Source organism: Vipera berus (genome assembly GCF_964194415.1).
Source record: "Vipera berus genome assembly, chromosome: 1".
Classification (NCBI taxonomy): Eukaryota; Metazoa; Chordata; class Lepidosauria; order Squamata; family Viperidae; genus Vipera; species Vipera berus.
The window spans coordinates 314217176-314241266 of record NC_138202.1 but is presented as its reverse complement, the minus strand read 5'-3'; the positions used below and the strand labels follow the sequence as shown (position 1 = coordinate 314241266).

Below are 24091 nucleotides of genomic sequence, written 5' to 3'. Positions count from 1 at the left end.
TGGAACCAGCTGCCCGCGGAGCTTAGGACTGCCCCCGACCTCCGCACATTTCACTGGGACCTGAAAACCTGGCTCTTTGAGCTCTCCGGCCCAGGCTGAGAATTTTTAACTGGGGTTTTTAATTCTAGGGATGATTTAATCTTTTTTAATTTGTTTTTAACTTTTATATTGGTTGTTTTAAATGCCCTGTAAACCGCCCTGAGTCCTTCGGGAAAGGGCGGTATATAAATTTAATAAAATAAAATAAATACAGTGCTATAAGTTCCATCACAGCACCCTACTAACGTTTTCTAGCACAATAAAAGACACTTTTCTACCTTAAATAGCAACGACGGAGTTTAGAGTCCCCTTAACTGAGATAATTACACCCTTTTCCTTGTACATGAAGTTCCTTTCTCAGCTAGCCCATTGTTGGCTGTTTGTGATTAATCTGTAAACTGCTCTATTTTGGGGCCAAATATCTTGGCAGTTTGACACAGGTCCTGTGATGATTTAGTAAAGTTGTCACAATTAAGCTGGTAATTCTTGTTTTTATCTTTAAAATGCTTAGATTGAAAATCATTGAAAACATGACCTAATTCCATCCCCAAGATGCCTAAGTCCCAGAGCATGTCATTGAAGGTGAATGACATACGGATAAGTGGTATGATAAACTGTCTCATTTGTAGGTCAGTGTATGAAAAGCACCTGGTATAGGTTTCAAGACTTATTTCCTGAGGAGGTGGAAGTCTAGGAACTGGGAAGCTTTTTATATCTTCTTTTTCAGTCATATCATGTGAAAGCACAAACCTACCGAATAGTAAAATGAAAGGATTATTTTCTTGGCTTATCTCTGGACAGAGATTTCTTAAATTGGATTACACTAATTAGTATTGGAATGACGTAGTATAGATCCAGCTTTAATTATTTGAAATTGAAACAGTTTCTCCTTTGTATAGAAGGGACGATCACAAATAGTTGCATATCTTATTTGCCAATAATCTTTTATTAGTGTGATTTAAAAAAAACAAAAAATCTCAAATCTTGCCGATTTGAAAAATGTATCTGCACTTCTTCAATTTTGGGCTGAGGAAGATGGAAAAATTAAATAATGTCCCAGCAAGAGGGATGCCCCTTTGAATCTTCAAGGCCTGAGTGGTGGCATATCTTTCCAGCTCTACTCTTAACCCTTTTCAAAGAAGGGGTGATTTGAGGAGAAGCTTGGTACAACCAGCGTTGCGAAAAAGATGGCAGTGATGAAAATCAAGTTTAACCAGAAGAAACGAGTAAAACTAGCACAAGGATTATGGCTCATGAATTGGTTTTCAGTGTTTGCTGGAATTGTTGTTTTTTCTATGGGACTTTTTCTGAAAATTGAGCTCAGGAAGCGAAGCGAAATGATGGACAATTCTGAAAGCCACTTTGTGCCCAACTCTTTAATACTGGTAGGTCTGCTTGCCTGTGCATCCAATGCTCTAGCTGGCAAGATATGCTACGATTCCCTGGATCCTGCTAAATTTGAAAAATGGAAATTTTTCTTGAAACTCTATTTAGTCATTTGTGTAATTTTTAATGTCTTCATTTTTTTCATTGCTCTTATTTGCTTTCTGATGAGGGGTTCTCTTGACAGTACACTGGCAGAAGGGTTAAAAAATAGTATGAAGTTCTACCGTGACACAGATACTCCAGGAAGGTGCTTCATGAAGAAAACAATTGATATGCTCCAGATTGAGTTCAAATGCTGTGGAAATAATGGTTACAGAGACTGGTTTGAGATTCAGTGGATCAGCAACCGATACTTAGATTTTGGTTCCAAGGAAGTGAAAGAGTAAGTAGTGGGAAAGAATTTAATTTTGTTGTATGGTTTTTGCTTTTAAATCTTGTGTTTACATGCCATTCAGGTTTTTTTTTAGAAGTACTATTGTGAATGGCAAACTAAGGTCAGCAATAAAGAGTAATATAAATCATTACTTTAATTCAGACTTTCAAATATATAACTTGATTAATTTTATTTTCCCAGTATACTTAATTTTGTCTTGTACCATAGCATTATAACTTTAACAATGAATTATTTTAGGAGTATTTCACTACTACTCCTTTCTAGCTTATGATTCATCCATTTACTATATTGTTATTTGGCCATTGTGCCTGCTTCTTCCCAAAAAACCAAAGTATTTGAATAATACATCAGAATTCATTGAAAAATTTATGCCACTCTCTTTGATTTGATAAGGATTATGCAGGAAAACTCTGACCTCTGTTAAATCACTCTGTAGCTATTCTTGGCTTTCTCCTCTAGGTGGATAAATGGATTTATAGAGCTCTACAAATGTACACATGCTCAATACATACTTCTTTTGCCCTTGAATGTATAAAACTGAATTCTTACTTTATTTTCAAGGATTCTAATTATTTCTCAGTCTTGAAAGTATGGCTGGATATATTTTGTCCTATCAGGTGACTTCTGCTATAGATATTTTTTGAAAATATCCTATCATTACTTTCTCATCCTAGGAAGATATTCAGTCTCCCCCCAATAATTAATTATGCTAAGAAGAAATTGCTAGTTTTCAAATGGTTAAGATTTTTAATGCTCTTGATTGTCATGAATAAACAGCTTTCACATGTATAAAGTATCTTAACAGTGAACTGCATTAGCAGTTTTCTTTGCATTGAATTCAGTGGGATTTATGATTAAATAAATATATAAGAGATACATAGAATTTCACTATCAGTTGCATTATAGGCAGCTTGGGGAAGTTCATTGTGATTAATGCAAATCCATTAGTTCCAATTGCATTTAAAATATGTAGATATGGATGGATTATAGAGATCCAGTGCTGAAGTTCTGAATTTTAATAAATAAATCCTCACTGAAATGTACTTAAATACATTTAACAGAATAAGAAAGTTGGAAGAGACCTTGGAGGTCTTCTAGTCCAACCCCCTGCTCAGGTAGGAAACCCTACACCATTTCAGACAAATAGTTGTCCAATCTCTTCTTTAAAACTTCCAGTGTTGAAGCATCCACAATTCCTGGAGGCAAGTCGTTCCACTAATTAATTGTTCTGTCAGGTAATATCTCCTTATTTCTAGGTTGATTAATATCTCTTTATTCCTCTTTGATTAGTTTCCATCCATTGTATGTTGTATATCTGAATACTTTTTCATAATTTTTTCTTTAGTGACAAATATGAATTATTCAAGATGAATGCAAAAAAACCTTTTGGTTTGCTTGTGGTGATTTTTTACCCAAATATTGTAGTCTTAAAGTAGTAAAATTAAATAAATACCAATTTTATTTTTATTTTGATATGTTATGCTGAACAAATATATGAATGGGAACCATTCAAATTACGTCTTGATATAAATAACTACATGGAAAAGTATAATGAGATGTCCACTATGCTGGCATTATCTGAAGATTTGGAGCTTGAGTTTAATCCATCCACAGGAGGACAGTACGTGAGAAATAAAACGAGATTACACTGTCAGACATATGTGTAAAATGACGATAGAATTTCAGGTATAAAAATAATCTCATTACTTAATTTCAATATCTAGGAAAACACTGTGATTCCTCATTTTATTTTGGATATAAATACAGTGCTTACATTATCTAAGTACAGAATGTATTTGAGTGTCCCAGGCACATTATCCAGTTCATACTGAAATCAGCAGGAGACTGAGTGGGGATAAGGCTATCTAATTAGTGTATAATACTTTGGAGATTATAAATAGTCAGGATTATCTTCAGGAAAAAGGGTCTTTTAATCACTTTCAGATTCCTCAGGTGATGATAATAATTTAGAATTCAACAGACAAGCACCTGCCACATAACACCCCGACTTAACAATTGTTGATAAGAAAGATAGAAAAGTATGGCTATTGTACTATTTGGAGATAGCAGAACAGAAAAGAAAGAACTCGAGAAAATAAAAAAATACAAAGACCTGCAAATAAAAGTAGAACTGTGGCAAAAGAAAGCAAGGATAGTACCAATACTAATAGGTGCCTTGGGTGCAATTCCAAAACATCTGGAGCACCACTTGAACAGCATTTGGCATTGACAAAGTCACAGTCAATTGCAAAAAGCAGCTTTACCTGGAACAGATAACATCCTGCAACAATACTTTAAACACCTCTGGCAGCACTTGGTAGGTGGATAACAATGCCAAATCCAATCTAAACATCTGGCTGACTCTGCAACCAGTCATAACAATATTTTATTAAACTTGCATATCCTCAACTTTCAACAATTCTGAGTGTCTCACAACACTCAAAAAATTACAATGAAATAAATAAAACATAAAAAAGAGGAAAAAATGGCAAACACATTGAAATGAGGAACCTTATTCTCTGTGATGGCTTAAGTGAAGAGCCAGATTAGAGACTGCCTTTAAACACCTAACAAGGATTGCTGCAGGTTCTGTTCCATACAATATAATTCAAGAGGCTGTACCGTGTAAATGGAATTATAATAATTTGTTTCATTAGCACTCCATTTGTTTGATACTTCACATAGCACTCATGAACATGAAACGATTATGTCATGCCCAGCTACAATTCCATTTCTCTAATGTAACACTTGCCTTACTCAGGTGTTATGCCAAAAGGTGACGGAGGGTGCAATACTTATGAGACCATCTCTCCTTCAGATTCTAATTTGTGTCCCATTTTTCAAAGCAGCCAATGAACTAAAATTAGTTCAATTGTACATATATTAATACGTGCTATCTATCAATACTATTCAGTTTTGGAGTTTGTAAAGTTATGCAGAAAAAGTATAAGAGGTAAGAAGCAAAAGAAAACATGAGAAAATAAAAAGAAACTTAAACACTAACACTATTCCGTAGTAGGTCCATCCTTGTTTCCGTCATGTCCATACATCTATTCGTACATTGCCTTTTGTTCTTGACAGTTCTCTTTTTGAGTATCTCATAAGTTCCATCCAACCAACCATAAGACTTTGTTGGTCCTTCAAACTACCCATTTACTCTTTGTTTAGTTATTTTGTAATTTGCTTGGCATTCATTTTCTCTGTATGATCAAACCACAGTAATTATTTATTCAAGCCTGATGCCTTCATTTCCTATTCCTTTTTTATCCATTTTCTTCTACAATATTTCCCTGAATATTAAGATACTCCAAAGAGGTCTTCTTTCTGTTTTAAAAAACTTAAAGACAGAAACTTGAGAGGTTCTTGGGGCTCTCTGAGCCTGGTTGTTTTCTTGCAGACCTTTCATTATCCAAATTAGATAACATCATCAGCGCTAGAAGCACTGAGCTACATATATTCTCTTTTATCAGCAAGACAGAAACTTCTCTGTGGCTCTTTCCAGCATTTGGAGTTTTCATCTAATTTAGCCATTGCAGTTTCTTTTGAATTTCCTTCCGCCAGCAGGCAGAGAGATATCAAAGAAGCTGACTTGATACAGAATTTAACTAATAGGCTGTTAATTTTACTCCAGTAAGTTCTTATGTGCACAAAATAATTCCCGGAATTTAATGGTATTTAAACCTGTTCATGTCCTTTATCATATGGTACAATTGTTAAAGGTTTTTCAGTAATAGACATACCTCTCCATTTTGGTGATTTCATCAGACTGAATAATAATGAATTATCATTATAAAAATTGTCTGATCCTGATACTTTTTGATCCTACACGATATATAAAAAATAGTTATTGGCGTTTCTGTTGTAAACCAACACCTACATCCGAGCCTTGTTTATAATGAATACTTTACTGCCTTGTGCTTTTCTCTGACAACATTCTATTCTATGCTTCTACCTAATCCACCTAGGAGCCTGGGAAAACTCAGCAGTTTTGGAAGAACTAGTTAGTAGTTGGAGAAGAAATCCCCATCAAACATGGGGAGTATAAATGACAATGGGAAACTACTTCCACACTGTTGCCAAAGCAAAGCATGGACCCATCCATGTAACTCACAGTAGAGCTATCTGCTCCAATCACCGGAAATGCGGTACAAATAATCATATAGTTTGTACAGGTAGTCCTCAACTTATGATCACAATGGAGCCCAAAATTTCTGTTGGTAAGCGAGACAGTTAAATGAGTTTTGCCCCCTTTCTTGCCAAAGTTGTTAAGTGAATCACTGCAATTGTTCAGTTAGTAAGTGAACCTGGCTTCCCCATTGACTTGGCTTATCAGAAGACTGCAAAAGTGGATCACACATGACTCTGGGACAATACTGCTGTCCTAAATATGAGCTAGTTGCCAAGTGTCCAAATTTTGATCACGTGACCAGAAGGATGCTGTAACAAACTAAGTATGAAAAACGGTTAGAAATCACCTTATTCAGAGCCATTGTAATTTAAAATGGTCACTAAACAAAAGGTTTAGTCAAGGATTACATGCATATCATTCTTTGCTGATTACTGAAATCTTTCCTTAACTTCCTTCCTTTTATAATCTACACTACATTTCAGTATATATTATTCAGTTGTGCACTCCCATTACCTTCCACTCCCATTACTGTCAGTAGAACAGTACAGAATTATAGCATTAATCAATCAATTTCAGTGGTGATATTCTTTGCGCAGACCATTTTCTGATTTCCAGGAAAAGCTTGCAGGGGGAGGTGAACAGCTACTGACAATTCTTTAGCTCCAAATCTTCAAGTTTATGTTAATTATTAATCAATACAATAGTATTTGAATATGAATAAAAAATATTTTGAAGAAAAATGTTCTTCAATGTTGGGGATTTAATATGATGAGACAATCAAGTATTTATTTATTTATTTATTTTATTTATTTGTTTTTATAAACCGCCCTTCTCCCGAGGGACTCGGGGCGGTGTACAGAATAAGGTAGGCATACAGAATGAACAATAGTGAAAACAAACAATAGTAAAATACAAGCTGGGACCCCAGATTAGAGCTATCAGGCCAGGCCAGACTGCTGGAACAGATAAGTTTTTAATTCGCGCCGGAAGGTGCGGAGGTCGGGGGCCATCCGGATTTCGGTTGGTAAGCTGTTCCAGAGGGCTGGCGCACCCACTGAGAATGCCCTCCCCCTGGGGGCCACCAGCCGACATTCCTTGAGCGGTGGCACCCTGAGGAGGCCCTCTCTGTGGGAGCGCACAGGACGGTGGGGTGCTGACATTGGCAGAAGGTGCTCCCGTAGGTAGTCCGGACCCATGCCATGTAGCCTTCCTTCTTGTATTAATATGTAATCAACGTTTTTCCACAGTAAATTGAGGACTTTCTTTTAACTATTAAAAAAACCCTACTTTTTATTTTTGTGTGAGGTTTACATTGTACGTTTCGTGCAGGAACTTCAGGCAGTGTACATAGGTCTCCTCCCTTCCATTTTCCACCACAACACTAACCCAGTGAGACAAGTCAAACTAAGAGAAAGCAATTTGCTCAAAGTAATCCCATGAGAATTTGACCTTGGCCTTCTTGGTCCTAGTCCAACATCTTAATATTGCATCCACTTTTAACACAAATTAATTCCTCATTAGCATATAAATCTGCCAAACAGTTCCCCATTTTTTGAGACTTTCTGGTAACATACATGCAAACCAGAAGGCTGTTCTCAATCTAGCTCAAGAAACAAAATACCAGGTGTTGTAAATGAGAAAAATCATATCCAGATGTTCTGAGGAAAATGCAAATTAATTCACATGCTGCAGATGAAATCATTGGAAGTAATGTTGCTCCATCTTCCTTAGTGGCTATTCCTAAGTACAGATTTGCTCTTATTCATTTACAGTCGCATTAAAAGTAACGTGGATGGCAAATACTTGGTGGACAGTGTTCCCTTCAGCTGCTGCAATCCAAGTTCTCCACGGCCATGCATCCAGTACCAGGTTTCTAATAACACAGCTCACTACAGTTATGACCACCAAACAGAAGAGCTCAATCTTTGGACTCGTGGCTGCAGAGAGGCTCTGCTTAATTACTACAGCGGCATAATGACCTCCATGGGAGTGGTTGTCCTCTTTGTCTGGCTTTTTGAGGTAATACAATTGGCAAGCTAATTTCTCTTTCAGTTGTTCACAATATCATAATGGGCACTTCTCCACAAAGAATTTTATCAATTGCAATTATCATGGGTAAATAATTGCCATTTTGTAGAAAATATTGCAGGGTTACACAGGTACCCGCCCTTGTTCAGATTTTTTTTGAGGGAGTTTTCAGAAGGAAAAGAAACAGGTATTCTCCCCTTCCCCCATCTAGGCTGTACTATAGGATCATAAAGACATCAGATTTGACACTGTTGCCGTATTAAATCCGATTAGTTTTAGCTACATAGCAGAAATGGAGAGGCATTTCCTTTAGTGTGGTAAAGTTGAGATATTTTAATTGGGCCAAAAATATCTTATTGATCTTAATCCCCTGTCCTCTATAATATTAGAAGTGTTTTAGATTTATGCAGGCCATTCCTCTCCTTCCACTGTCTTTCTTTCTTTCCTCAGTTAGAATTCATGTATCTTGCTTTGGTCCTGTAGGATGAAAGGTCCTAGCTGAAGTGGATTTTTTTTCTTATGAAAAAAAAACCTGATGCATGTTGGATATCTTGGAATACAGATAGATCCATACCTTCTTGTAGGGGTCCATTTGCCAACTTGATGACATAGCCCCAGTTCCCATTTTTCTCTCTACTCTCCTTGGGTTACTTATGTAGACATTAAACAAAAGTATGCATTTCTGAATATTTGGGAAATTTTAATTCATGTATGATTTAAGTTTCTAGGAGTGCCCATTCAGCCAATGGCTCTGGCCAGTGTACAAAAGTTAAAAACAGAGAAAACAATACTTTAAAACCACAAATAACAGATCATATTGGGAGAAAAAAGGAACTGTTAACACATCTTCAATAGTGGATACCCTATGGAAAAAGCCAGGTCTTCAAATTTTCTTGAAATCAGATCATGATTTTTGTGGAGGAGATGCTACTCCACATTAAAAAAAGACATAGCCTCTGTCCTCTGAGTACTATAAGATGGTGCTGCTTAATAGAGGGGATCTAATAGGAACCCTATCAAAATGGATGCGTAGAAAAAAGCAATTAGAGAAAAATGGTCTCTCAAATGTTTTTCAAATACAATATGTCATGTGCCTGAATGAGAAGACTGAAATCTAAAAAGCTTTAAAGTCAACAAAGTATTTTTCTTGCATTTATATATGGGACAATTGCAATAATTCTGATATTATTACTCAATAATCTCCAACCTCACTGAATTAATTAATATAAATATTAACTTAAGGAGTAACAAAAGACAAAGTATTCATTCTAATTGATATGGTTTGGCCTTGAACGCTATGAAATATTTTAAATAGACTTAAAACAGTATACCATGGTATATTCATGAGTACTAAAAATTGTGACTTGAAAATGTATTTTTTATTGATCTCTAAAAAACAAATACAGATCTCTGACATGTCATTGGCTTATTTTACTGTTAACAACTTATTTAAAATTATCACTTTATCCCTTTATTAATTAATAGGTTAAACACACTTGTAAACAGCAAGAGTCTGGATTTATCTCTAAAAACAACACTGCTGAGTCAGTTAGAAGGGTATTAACTGTAAGATACTATGCTAAAACCTACTAACCTCTACTTAACTTGCTGTCTCCAGATGCCATTAAAAGATTTGCCAAAGTAGATTACAAATTGATTTTTTTAAAAAAATATATCAGAATTGGACTTCTTCAGAATGCCAATGGCAAGCTGAATTTAGGATCAGAACATCTGATAAATTGTCCACCAATTGAACTGTCTTCAGGATTTGTAAACCATGAAAAATTAATATAGTCTGTATTTCTCCTTAAAATTACATGTCTGCCTTTGCAACAGGGTTCCCAGCTTTCTATATATGTTACCGGTATTTCTTTTATGATTTCTATTTAATTTTGTATGGTTGATTTATATTTATTCTCTGTGTTTGTTTATTCTAGTTCAAAAGGGTTGTTTTATTAAAATAAAGGAAAAACATTATTTGCACATTTTATCTGTAGATGCATTGTTCTAGAATGTTATCATTTATAACTGACCCTTGAGAAAGTTTCCAGTGTGATCTAAGAAAATTGAATCCAAAGCTATGCATTCTCACAGTCACGGAAACAGTTGCAGCCATAGTTTTCTTCCCAATGTTCCATAAATCATTTATACAGGTATTTCATAGCTACCATAACTCCGTGTTAGGAGAACCTAGGGATATTAAAAATGAGATATTGCAATCACTGCAAACTCTTAAAATACAGTATATGCTTTTTTGAAGCATATATGTCTACATGAAAATGAAATACTCTCTGACCATCTAGATTATTCCAAGAGTTTTTCTTGGGAAACCTAAGTAGTTTCTATATGCATCCTTATTGTGGGCTCCAACTCTATTTTTCCTGCCTCAATTTCAAGTACTGATTCTTGCTTTTACATACATGCTTTTACATACATACTAGTTTTAATCCTGATTGCCTTCTAAGTAGCTGATTCCCTATGAGTTTCGTATTAAAATTTATGAAAATCAAAGAACAGAAGTTATGCAAAAAGAAACATGTAGATGTAATAACTTTCAGTTTACAAGAAAGAGTTTAATAGGAGGAAAAATTAGAATACAATTAGAAAATGAAGTTTCAAATTAGTTGGGAGAAGCCAGCTGCTGTATCTTCGCTTAGTATATGATAGTAGCAAATTGATATAAAACATATCTGTTTGCCTAGGAATCAATGGAAGTTAGGGTGCTTAGGGAGTTACAAATTGCCAGCTAATCCCGATAATGAACATTGTAAGCCGTGTTACAGAGCTAAATAGTTTTACATCCTCCAGGTTTTGTTATAGCATCCTTTTAGCCTGGTCAGAGTTAGTGGAAATATGATAAGTCAGTGGACTTTAGTTTATTTCCTATGGTTAAGGTCCATAACAAGGCATAATTATTAAAATCTATGGTAGTAGCCCTAGTGGAAGAAGATAACTTTCAACCAGTGATTGTGGTGCTATAGGGCACAAGAATCAGTATTAACTATCATTCTTTCAGTAGCTGTTTGAAGTGGTGATGGCACTGAACAAGTGAAACTTAAGTCCACCAGTACTTGAAATTCCATGTTGCAGTAGTCACATGGTCACAATTCAGGAGCTTGGCAACTGACATACAATTTGATAGTTGCAACATCCTGCAGTCACATGATCACCATTTGCAATCTTTACTGATGGCTTCCGAAAAACAAAGTTAATGGGGCAGCCTGCATGAGGTGACCAGGTGACATTGCACTTAACAGCTGCCTGCAATTTTCTTAATGGATGTCACTGGAAGTGCCAGAGCTGCTGTTGTAAATCGGCACAATCACGCGATGTTACATTTTATGACAGCCTCATGTAGTGACAGAAATGCTGGTTCCCGATTACCATAATTAAGCGAGGACAACCTGTATGCACAGCTCAAGTTATAGAGGGTAATTTGAAGTGTAAGCTAATATCATATATTCCCAATTTTTCTTCTATCTGTAGATTTGTAAAGAATATTCTTGCTTAGGGACTTTTGATTGTTAATGATTAAGATTCTTTTAAATATATATGGGCTGTGAAATGAGCCAGTCTATTTAGTCAAGTTAACTGACAATTCATTTTGTATCTCACTCAGATGTTAATAATGATAGGGTTGAGGCTGTTGCATACCTCTCTGGAAAGTATCACCAATCCAGAAGATCCTGAATGTGAAAGTGAAGGATGGGTCCTGGAGAAGAGCCTGAAAGATACTTTTAAATCTACCCTGGAAAATTTGAAAAATATTGGTAAGGGAAGCCAAGTGAATGCTGCTGAAGGTGCAGGAGACGAAGGTGCAAAACCCCAAGTTGTTGCAACTGTCAGCTGAGTTTCCCAGCTAACATGACTTTACCTAGACTGAAAATTGTGAATTCTAACTTTTGAAAAATGAGCCATCACAGCTACATATTTATTAATAACACTTAACATAAATTCAAGCATTAACTTCTATTTTGGTATTCTGGCACTGAGCATTTTGTTGTTGATCCCTGGAACTGGAAACTAAGGAAGAAATGTAATTATTTTTTGTATTTTAAGTTTACAAATATTTGGAAAATATGTATGCTGGATTATGCATATCTATGATAGGACAAAAAAAATTGACTGGAAAATTGGAAAGGTATATAGAAAAATGCATTTTAATTTTCTTTTTCTTTTTGGACAAAAAACAGATATTTAAAATTGCAATTGAAGAACTGTATTCAATCATGATTATTGACTATATAGCAATAACAAAGTTAGTTGCACTGAATTTTTATGCACTGACAGAAATTGGTAATTTTATAAAGCAAGATAGCTTTGCAAACCAGTATAACTTTTAACCTAAATTGCTGACACTTGCTCACCTGTAAATCTGGTGCAAAAACTAAGCTGTCTTTTAAGAAGGAATCATGAAACCCTATTTGTAACCCTCATCAAAATAAACAGTTATCATATTCAGTAAATGGGGTTAAGGATTTTTTCCTGGCACTGAGAAGCAAGTAAAAAGATTTGCACATTAATTTAGTGAATTAGATGCTATTTAGAAAGACTTGGATTTGCCTGTTATGGTAATATATGGAATATTACTGTTTCAATGTGTTTTAATACAAAATGTATTCACTAAGATTGTCTAGTGTTATATTATTCTGCAGGTATCTTTTAATGTTTATAAGCTTGAATGAAGCATGGGGAGTTAAATAAATATCTTTGTCTTACATGAAGCACTCACACAGACACTACATAAACACATCTTTGCCAGGTGAGCCTTTCCCAGGAGAAAGCAGAGAATTCTGCCTATTAATCAGCAGTCTAGTTAGATGTAGGACGGAGCCAACCCAAAACTTTTGTAGCCTTTGATAAGAGTAATGATGTACAAACTGTTATTATGATCAATAGAACAGAATAAAGTTGCTCAGAGACAGGTAGCAGCAAAGGAAGTTACAGACAGGAGTTGCTTGTTGACAAAGCTGCTTCTGAGGTCTAAGTTAAATTATATTTAAGATAAATGGTCCACCTTGGCAGCTCTATTTTCACTGGTGCCCATTTCCCGAGTTTTGGGCCCTGGATTCCATTTATTTGGAAGAGGCAGCAGCTAAAACTAGGAACTTTGCTTGACTGATGGCATTGTAACGGTGCAGAAAATAGAAAATCAGTAAGTGGTTGATTATTCTCTCCTAGTTATGAAGCTCCAGCCATGAAAATAGCAAAACCTTTGAAATAAAAAAATGTGATACTGAAGGTGATATGAAATGGAATATGGTTGAAAGCTTATATGATCAAGGAAGAGTTAGCAATAAAACAAAAGTAGGGGAGGAGAAATGGAGAAGGTAGAAATGCCACAAGGAATTATTATTGTAATAGTCCCAATAAGAGGCGATGATGTTCAGGCAAGGATTTTAATAATAGCACTTATGTCAAGTGTCAAAACTGAAGAACTGTCACTGTTTGATAATTGCTTGAATATGAAAAGTAGGAAAATCTTTATACCTTTATTCAATTCTCCATATATTATCTTTCTTCTGAAGTGGTCATTTTACTTGCATTTTTTGTAATGACATTTTGGGGATTTCCCCAAATAATATCCAAATCCTACTATATATGCTGGTATATTTTAAAGTATTAGTACAGTCCTCTGAGTCTTTGCTGAGTTTTGTGATTGTTCCATAATGATAGTTTTTGAAACCAGAGATGAAAAGAAGGAAAGTGGAAATCTATTTCCCACAATTGGAAGACTCAGAATGTACATATAACAGAATCCTTAGATTTTGTATAATCCTGATTTATCATGGATCTAATTAGATGAATATGGGTTAAGTATTCATATAAAGCAATTGGTAAAAGGTTTAATTAGGAAGATTTCAGAAATCTCATTGGGGCTATTTCACTGTGCTACTTCTTTATATGTTATACAAATGTTCTGTAAATATTCCAGAATTTTATTGTATTGCATTAAAATTTTCCTCAAATCTAAACATATTCAACTCAAACTATCATTTCTCATTGAAAGGGGTTTTATCCAGTTTCATTTTTTTACTCAATACTTTCTTTTATTGCTGTATCAGAAAATGCAAATTTATTTCATTTCCAATCATCACAAGGATATTCATTGTCATCAGTAAAAAGACCAGAATCAGATTTGTGTCCCACATCACAATTACATATATTTGAGAATTTGTTCATGTTTCCTTGAAGTAGCATCACGTCAGTTATTATGTTGCTTTCTTTGGATCAAAAGAAGGAAGAAAGTGGAAATATCTTCCATTTGATTTAGTTAACCGTTTTTCAGTAAGGTGCCTAGTATTAAAACTACTGTAATTTGGAAGGAAGAGAAAAATTGATCAAGAATATTTCTAGAAATCATAAAATCACTATTGTAGAAGATGGGAATTAATATTATATTATGCAGTTCATAATAATTGTCCTGTTAAATAAAAGAGGTTATAGATATGATTTTTCCAAATGTGAATATGCTGTAGATAGTATTAGAAAAAATTGTAAGAATATTTAATTACCATTATCCTTTTCTGCCAAATGTCTTGACGTAATTTTCAATTTAAATTTAATATACAAAATAGTGAAAAAATATGGTAGAGCAGTAAAAGCAGAAAGGCTCTGCATCCTTGAAAATTATTTGGAAGAAATGCTTTAGCATCTCTCAACTATTCACTTAGGCAGCCCAACTTTTTTCAGGCTTCATATATCAACTTCAAAAATGATGCCCATGCTGAAAAACAAGTACAAACAGGGCTTTTTTTCTCATAGAACGCCCAGAAGGGAGTTCCGGCACCTTTTTGGGATGGAACCTTGTAGGGTAGGCAAGGTGGGTTGTATGACATGTGTGAGTTCCGGCACCTTTTTCTTTTACAAAAAAAGCACTGAGTACAAACATTTATGACTGTAAAAAGTACATTTTGTGGGGAGTTTATTGTATGCTAATATTCCTCCTGTTAAGATGTGTAGCAATTCCATTTCTGCTTAAATTTAGAAATGTGATACTAAGGGAAGTAAGGGAACATTTTCTTATTTTTCTTATACATCAATATGAAACATTCTAGGAGTGGAAAATACACACGGCTTTGTCAGAGCGAATTATTCCTAAGTAACCTTAATACAATTTACAAGATTAACCTTCACACATTCTTCTGTTCTGGGCACCTAATGCTTGACATCAGTTGCTTCCTTACGCATACACTTTTTAGCCAGAGCAAGAGAAGGCTACAGAAGCATCTTTATTCTAACAGTATCTTGGTGCTGAATTAATAAGCCAGCGTATAAATGATAAAGTAATTTTAAAAAATAATATTCCAGAAATACTAAAATACAAACTTTTATCATCTTAGTTACCAGGGCTTTAGATGTCCTCTTCTTTCTTTTCTGTTTTTCTTTCTTTCTTTTTCTCTTTGTCCCTTCTAGTGAATGTTGACTCCTGGCAACTACCTGGAGAAGTCCCTGCAGTTTTCTTGGCAACATTTTGGAAGTGGTTTGCCATTGCCTGCTTCCTAGAGCTGAAAGATTATCCTAAAAATAATCTTTCCATACCTCACTCATATTGAAGAGATTACAGAAGAAAATAAAGATTGTTCAGGAATAATGTTGGAAAGTGTAAAAATATTATTAAATCATCAAGTTATTAAAGTTACTATTTTTAGATATTTATAAATAATCATGTGATAGTGTAATACATTCACAAAAACTACTTAAAAGGAACTTCTGAGATACTAATTTTATTTATGTTTCAGCTCAACCCTGAGAAGGAAAGTAGAATAATGTGGCTGACTGCAATATTTAAAACTTTTAAAAATGGAAACCAGAGATGCTATGTATCCAAGGCATTTTTAACAAGTTAGCAATTAAAGTCCTCAACAGAACAGAATCTTTAAAAAGTGAGCAAGATTCAAGCATTAATTAAATATCAACAACACCTAAAGCATTTATTCTTATATTTTATACATATGATACATTTTAATTTTTACAAGTTCACAGATATGAAAGTCATTCAATACAGGTATGAATTCCTGATAGTGAAAGCTTGTTATATAAATATTTCTATAATTAACATAAATACATGCTGAAAGAAAAACAAAGAAGAAAATGGGCAATTGAAGAAGAAGCAACCTTGCTAAAAACCAGGATAAATTACACACTTTATGTGTCATGACCTTAAAACCACCACCTATTTGACCTTCATCTCATCTGTAGTACCTGGAGGGGGCATTTATCCCAATATTTACTTTGTACATTTCTCTTTTTTTAAAAAGCAGCAGAACTTTTATTATTCTTGTTTCTGATTTATCTATGCAATCACAAGGGGGGGATAAACTCCATAGAATCGAATGCATTGTTACTGTGTATATCTTAAAGCAAATTTTATATTAAATAAATTGTGTTAGAGCAGAATTAACAAATTAAATGCATCAGTCACACCAAGTATCTACAATCTAGACTGAGGAAGAAGGAAATGAAACTACTACTACTCAACACATAGAGGAAAAAGAGCCTTGGTTACTACTAATGCATTAGGAAGACTGTAATCAGGCTGCTCAATTTCACTCTAATAAAAGGCAGCCAAATTCATCTAACTTTGTACGTGTCTGATATATTAATAGCAACTATTCTGACAAGACAGCATGAAGTGATACATCCTGTTCGTAAAAAAAAATAATTTATAATAACATGAAAATGCATATTAAAAGATGGCTTTTCAGCAGCGTTCTGGTGATAAAATTTTCCTACTTTATCAGTATTAGATAAGATTAAAGATTATGATTAATAAAGCAATTTTTTTAAAAAAATGGTATTTTAAAGGATAGATGATAACTCTCCAGAAAGTATAGTATTTAGAAAATTCACTGCCTTCAGGCACCCATGTGCAAAATCTGTGCAGTTTTCAATATACTTATAAAGTATACTATAGACAAACTTCTTTACTGAATGCCAGCCAAGTGCAAATTCATGTGTTTGTTGGTGCCTGTGAAGGAAATTAGTAACTATTAAATTTTGCAATTGGATCCCCACAGATACTGGGTTCCTCTGTTTCATCGTAAGAATTGTAAAAAGGCTAATATATCCAGAATCTTGAAAACTGGAATAAATATTTAAAAAATTCTTATTCTCAGCTTCTTCAATTTGAGATCAAGATTTACATGACTCCTCCAAGGGATGAAGTTGCTATCTTACATTCTAAGAAAAATAATGTAATATCAAAGTCTACCAATCATATTGTGGAAAAACAGTCCTTGCTTACTATGTCTATATCACAATCCACATAAAATACTCCTAAAGTGTCCATAACTTCAAGAAGATAATTAAATTAGTTTCCCTCATGAAGTGTTCTCTTTTAGTTAAAAGGACTAATAGCAAGAAAGGAATCATGCAAGACTGCAGATTACAAAGTCATTTTCAATATGAGTGTTATTTAGCACTCTTGTAAATAAATCCATTGCTACATTTTTGCACCTTTTTCAGCTAATTCCAAGTATTGAACAGTTTAAGTACTAAAATGCAAAATGGCTCAGATTTCTTACAAAAAGGAGACCACACTGCTTCAGCATTGTGCTTGATCAAGATGCTATTTCAGCCAAATTTTTCCTCCTCCTTCAGATATCTAAAGAAGTTTCAGTAGATTCCAAGTATAACTTTGTACAAATTCATTCAGTCAAGTTAGAGACATCAACAGAGATTGTGAAGGAAGCTCAGTGCAAATAATACTATTAATTAAATATGCTACACAGTAAAGTTATATGGTTATGATAACCAATAAATGTATAAAACAAAAATGGAAAAAATTAATTCTTCTCTTTATTATTTTCCATCCTTTGTTTACTAATTCTTTTTTGCTTGATGTATTATGATGGATTACAAAAGAATTATTCAGTTCTAGAACTCAGAAAATAAATTATAGATGCTGCCAGTCAATGCCTACTAAAGTTTGATTTGCTTCTTGTGCATGTCCTATTTCCTCTGTGATACTGTGTTGTTGCCAGAGTTTTTGAATCTTTTTAAATCTTTCTCTGCACAGATGTAACGGATTCCCACGCCTAGGGAAGGGAAGAAAAAGGAACATATAAATTGAAAATATGTAATAATATTTATGAAATACAATATGTATGATTTTTTTCAAAATATTCCATATACAGATAGAAATAATGTAGCCCAGTGGCTAGAAATGCTTATTTTGTTTTTCTAAAAGTTTTATTGGTTTTTTATAATAACATCCTTAGTGCCTGGTGTACAGCATGTTGTCTTGGTGCATAAATGTTTTAGAAAAAATATACAATTAATAATAATAAACAATCAATAGTAATTAATTTTTATATTTCCATAATTAGTATATCAATTGTAAATATATTTCCTAGAGCTTCTCTTCACCCAATGATATTCTCCTTCTATAACATTTAACAAATATAATTTCTAATATTGACATTTTCCATATTTAAATGATTAAATAAAAACATTTTCTTCTATATTTATACCAACAGTAGCATCCATATATAGCATTTTTTTCAGCTTGTTATTTTCGTAAGAATCATCCTATTAACTTAAAATGTTATCTTATTTTCATAAATCTTATTTAAGCTCAGTTTCTCTGTAATATTCAAGCCATTCTTGTCAATCATATTTTCCCAGTATTTAACATCTAAATATCTAAATTTTCCATTTAAATATATTATCCCAGTATTTTCATATTTCATATATTAGAGATACTATACTATACAATGTCTCGTAACATCTATCGATAACATCTTTCTAATCAGATATTTCACTTCTATTGGTAGAAATTAGTTAAATCAGTAATATCCTTTTTTCAGAATTCTTATTAAGCCTGATTTCCCCTCAATATTTCAATATTTCCTTAATCCTAAATCTTTTCAAACTTAATTTGTCTTTAAAATTCATACTTTTCCTTCACTTACAACATCCTTATATTTTTACATTTTGTATTTTATAAAAAAAAAATACTGTATTACTTTTATCTCTTATCCCACTTATCCTAAAGTCCCTTTATGGCCAAAGTTATTTATTTGTTTAGCCATATTCAAACAGCTGTTTACTCATAGAGTATTCCATGTAGTAGGGTGAATCCAGTCTTTTCAGCCCATCTCTAATCTTCTTCCTTTGCCAAATTGTTTTCCAAATTAATACTGTCAACTTGTTCAGTTCTTGTATTTTTGTAGTTATTGTTAGGAGTAGAGGATACATAGTAGATAAGATGTGGGCTTTTTGTCTCCCAAACAATAATTCTCCTAGCAGTGTCCATTTTGTTAAGTCTTCTTTCTTCTCAGGTTTGTTTTGATGTTCTAATGTGTAAGGTATCTTTTCTATATTTATCGTTGTCTCCAAGTCTTGTAAGTTTTTTCTTGTTTGTATTAAGGTATAATTCTGTTCAATTGCAACTTCACCAGTCAAATAATTTTTTTCTAGTTCACATTCTGTTGTCTGGATTGTTTGTTCATTCTTTACCATAATTCTTTGAATGTTTTTTTTATTGTAGATTTAAAAGTATATTCACTTATAGTATCAAAATTATATTTAATCTCCTCGTGGTTTAAGTCTATTGTAGTTTGTATCTGTCATAGCATTACATAAATTTCATCTTGTCTTGAAGTGCTTCTAAAGGTCTTTGATCATTCAAGCTAAATTTTTCAGGAATAGATATTAGGTGTGGTTTTCTATCATTTTTGGTAAGTATATCCATCCATCCACATCGAGTAGTCCATCATAAATGCCAGTCTCTGTAGTTAGCCTTGTCCAGCTAACCAAAACTCAACATTCATACAGTTCAATTTTGTATAGTTCTTGTTATATACAATTTTTGTAATCCACTGTAATTTTCAGTTGTCAAAGTTTCAGTAAAGTCAATATTTTATAACAATTCTTTTCTTTCAGGAGTTGTCAATTCAGTATAATTAACCAGCTTAAATCCTTCCTGTAACTTCCCTTCTCAACACTTTATCATAGATTAAAGTTTTTAAACAGTTCATAAATTTAAACCACAATCAGAACATTTCTTTTCCTTTAAACACTTTCCATACCAGCCCGGTATGAAATCTCTTCTCTGTTCCTTAGCAGCTTCATGGGAACAGATTTGTTATTCTTTATTTCTGGGCCTTGTCTTTAGTATGCTATACTCTCCTTGTCTACTAGATGTCAGCAAATATTTTTCAGCTCTTTCAGACAAAAGTTTTGATCAAAATTCTTTAGAATATAATCTTAGCAGTTTGTTTTAGTTTCTAAGTTTGATCAAATTATAGTATTTTGAATTTAATTTCAATAAAGTTTTCTCCTTAAAAATTAATTTGCCGCTTCCGTCTATGGGGGAATGGGAATGTAATCCCTCCCCTCATTTTCAGAGGTTGTTTGCTTTGGGGATTTCCCAAGGACTGGTTTAAAATAAGGGAGAGAAGATCAAATACTCTCACCAGTTCCAAGCACACTATTCAGCGTTGTTCTTGGTGGTGCTCTTGGACTTCAGCTGCAGTAGCTTGGGCTAGATGCTGGTGTGTGGCTAGCCTTTTTCCTGTCGGGTTTGGAGGGCTTTCCCCGGATCGAACGAATCGTCACTTTGTGATCAGCGGGGCACCCCTCCTTCGCAGTCACCTCTCCGGGGCGATTTCGGACCCATCTAGGGTCCCCCAGGCAGGGCGAAATTAGCCGTGGGGAGCAGAGATCTGCTCACACGCAGCCATGCATTACGAGTGCAAACCAGAAGTGGCTACAAATGCTTATAATGACCTAGTTGCATGTGGATTTTACTCTTACCTGAGATTGCTACAGTGAGTGAAGAGAGTCAGGTAAACTAAATAAAGCTTCCATGAAGCTTTCCTCTATTCAAATACTTCAATTTATGTATTAAGCAATACCCCTGGGGTTTTGATCTTCAAGTCCATTTTATAAAACTAAAACAAGATTCACTCTGACATAATTATCTCATTGAAATTCAGTTCAACTTCTTTAAAATTATTATAACTATTACTACTAGATTTACCCTATTTTAAAAAATATTTTGTTTCTTTCAAGTTTGCAATGTATATACTGGATATACAGAAATGAGTAAAGTGACCATTTTGATTATTGCAACAAAAATAGTTCATTTATGCATTTTTGGAAAACATTTCAAAGCAGGATAAATGAAATTTGCATATAGTATCAGTCTTCATATCAAAAGCAAATGATGAAAAACTACCTGAGTCCCTGATCAGTCTCTCCATAGTCATCTAAATAGGGAGGAGCATAGAAACAACCCTTTGTTTTTCCAGCAAGAAATAGCACTTGACATTCACGTACTCTGAAAAAAAAGACAGAATAAAGATGGTATCCAATCTCCTAATATTGTCCAATAAATTATTCCATACATTTCTAGAGATTAGAATTTATCATATCAGAGTAAACAGGAGTAATGAGACCTTTTTCAGGACTATCTCTCCTTGATCACTTTTACTCATCCTATCAGAGCCTTCAGGGGTCATGCTATGTCTCCTGTCAATTAAAGAGGGACATTTTATGAGATCCAAAATATAAACAGTTTCCATAGTGGTGCATCTCTGTTGGAACAGCATTCCCCTGGAGATCAGATTGGCCCCAATCCTTCTGGCCTTTTGTAAGGCCTTAAAGACATGGTTAAATTTCTGGGCATGGGAATCAAATTTCAATTAGAGTCAATAAGATAGTTATGTTATTTGCTATTTGTTTTTGTTTTTAGCTTTTAAGTACATAATGAGATGGTCAGCCATATAAATTACATAAAGAAATAAATTGATTTTGCTGCTGAATCTTTTGTCATTATTTACTCTTTTCTTACAGTGTAACAATTTAGCAAATTGACCAAATGCTAATTTAAAACCGTATGTTTACCTGAGGAAAATTCCAACTCCAGAGCCACAGGTATATGTATGTGCAGTACATGCTCCTACATCTTCTCCCTCTAGCTCTGTTTGACAACAGTAACTCTGAGAACACAACATAGTTCCACAGACAAGGCATAATGTTGGTGCTCTACTTTTATCACCACCTGACTTTGGACACCTTTGAAAGAAATAAAACATTTGGTTAATATAGTGAAACATTAGTTATCATGATGTACTAAATATACATTCTCCAGGTAAAAGACTATGTCTTAGATTCAAAGTATTGCAAGTGAAAATGCAATGCTACAACAGAAATTACCCCATATTTTCTCCCTCTTGTATCATCGTGTTACCCCACGCACAAAATTTGTTTCTGGTTGAGTGATATGAAATGCAGAATGTGGAAAACAGAACAGAGCAACAGAATGGAGAAAACTAGTAGAAACTGGAGGATCAGGGAACACCTCATGCTTTCTGCTTGACTTACGAAAAATTAGATGCTTGATTGATTAGGCAGCTGTAATCTTCTGGAAGTTCTATTAATTTATTAGACTCTCGTGGATAGCTGAAATCATATAAATGCAAAATATGTCACAAAATATTTAAAACTGCATATGAAGCTCAATATATAAATAGTTTGACCTATTACAGAAAATTGAATTGACTATTAGCTGTATGGTAGCTTTACCTGAGAAAAATCTTTAAAAAGTATGATAGTATTACCTATAAGTTAGTAAGATAATATAGTAACTTTTATAACAAATAATTCTGTTATACAGAACAGATACATCCCCCATGTTTCTTTTGGACCAGTCCATATTACAAATGTTTTGAGATGCTACTTCCAAACATAGTTTGGTTGGGATATTAACACCCCAGCCAACCTATCAGACAGGTGGGCCTCGACCTATGACCACAATTGAGCCCAAAATTTATCTTGCTAAGTGAGATGTTTGTTAAGTGAGTTTTGTTCCATTTTACTACTTTTCTTGCTACAGTTACTAAATGAATCACTGTACGTGTTAAGTTAGTAGCATGGTTGTTAAGTGACTCTAGCTTCTCCATCGACTTTGCTTGTCAAAAGGATGCAAAAGGGATTACATGAACCCAAGTCACTGTAATCATCCTAAATATGAGCCAGTTGCCAAGAGTCTGAATTTTGATCACATGACCATTGGGTGGTCATGTGATCAAAATGATCGTAAGTGTGAAAAGTGGCCATAAGTCATTTTTTTCAGTACTGTTGTAACTTCAAAGAGTCACTAAATGAACTGTTGTAAGTCAAGGACTACCTGTACCGCTTAGCTTCAATAAACTACAAGCTTTATGTTCCTATTTTTCAATTGTCACTGTATCTTCAGTAGTCAAGAAATCCTCACCTTATGGCTTGTCGCTGACCTTGCAGGCATCTTTTTACTTCACTGTTATTACACCAACTTTAAAAACAGGTGAAAAAAATATTTTTAATTTCCTCCGAAATAACTGAAGAATCATATACCTTTATTTCCTTCATCTATAATATATGCATATAGGTAGGCAATTATGAATATCATCCAGTATAATGCAAATATTCTTAAAAAGGGAATTTATTTTATTTTAGTGAAAATAACATAGGAGAATCATTTCTTTATTTATTTATTCAATTTGTATAACCATAATTATACTCTTTGTCACCATCCAGATCCTCTCCAAATCACCAAATGGTAAACAGTGATGGTGAGAAAGCTTGTAATGCTTGTCAAATATTGGAAAGAATATACTACACATTTATGACCTAGCACATCAGTTCAAAAGAATTTTTTATCGTTAATTTTCCCCCCCCACAGATAATTGCACTGCTATTGCTTGGTTTTCCCTCTTATAGTCTACTTCATCAACACCATGGAAGATATGTATTTTTAAATAGATATTTGTATATTTAAATGGATAACATATAGTTCCTACCTTTCTATTAATGTATTTGTAATTTTGCTGTTCTCTTGAAAAAGGCAAATTAGGTTGCTTGGCAAGGAGAGATAACTACATAAGTATTCAAACTGGTTTGCACCATTGGCTGTACATAAAAAAGTATATTTATAATTAGCTACAATTAAAATTGCTATATTTGCAAAAAATTCTATTGTTACATGCTAAATAACATACAATAATTATATGCATAAATCACAACAAAGAAGTAATAGTGTAAACATATAGTCTACTTTAGTTCCCTTACATCCTTGTTAAATTAAAAGGTAGAAAATGTATTCACACTCACATCATTTGTATTCT

The 24091-nt window shown here is 33.8% G+C and overlaps 2 protein-coding genes across 3 annotated transcripts in view; one reads left to right on the top strand and one right to left on the bottom strand.

Moving 5' to 3' along the window:
• Positions 1 to 1226: 1226 nt before the first annotated feature.
• PRPH2 (peripherin 2) lies at positions 1227 to 13951 on the top strand (the record flags this gene model as incomplete). Its single annotated transcript, XM_081326627.1, has 3 exons — positions 1227 to 1807; positions 7721 to 7967; positions 11596 to 13951. The coding sequence occupies 3 exons, from the start codon at positions 1227 to 1229 to the stop codon at positions 11824 to 11826; spliced, it is 1059 nt and encodes a 352-aa protein (XP_081182753.1). The 3' UTR covers positions 11827 to 13951.
• Positions 13952 to 15891: 1940 nt separating this feature from the next.
• The window catches only part of UBR2 (ubiquitin protein ligase E3 component n-recognin 2), a 75669-nt gene continuing 67469 nt past the window's right edge, over positions 15892 to 24091 (bottom strand). For both annotated transcript variants that reach the window (XM_081313697.1, XM_081313696.1), the window contains exons 42-47: positions 23768 to 23876; positions 23203 to 23259; positions 22311 to 22388; positions 21831 to 22001; positions 21163 to 21264; positions 15892 to 18016 (exon numbers count right to left, since the gene is read on the bottom strand). In XM_081313697.1, the coding sequence (XP_081169823.1) occupies positions 17875 to 18016; positions 21163 to 21264; positions 21831 to 22001; positions 22311 to 22388; positions 23203 to 23259; positions 23768 to 23876 (659 nt within the window). In that variant the 3' untranslated portion in view covers positions 15892 to 17874. The remainder of the gene's footprint in view (positions 18017 to 21162; positions 21265 to 21830; positions 22002 to 22310; positions 22389 to 23202; positions 23260 to 23767; positions 23877 to 24091) is intronic.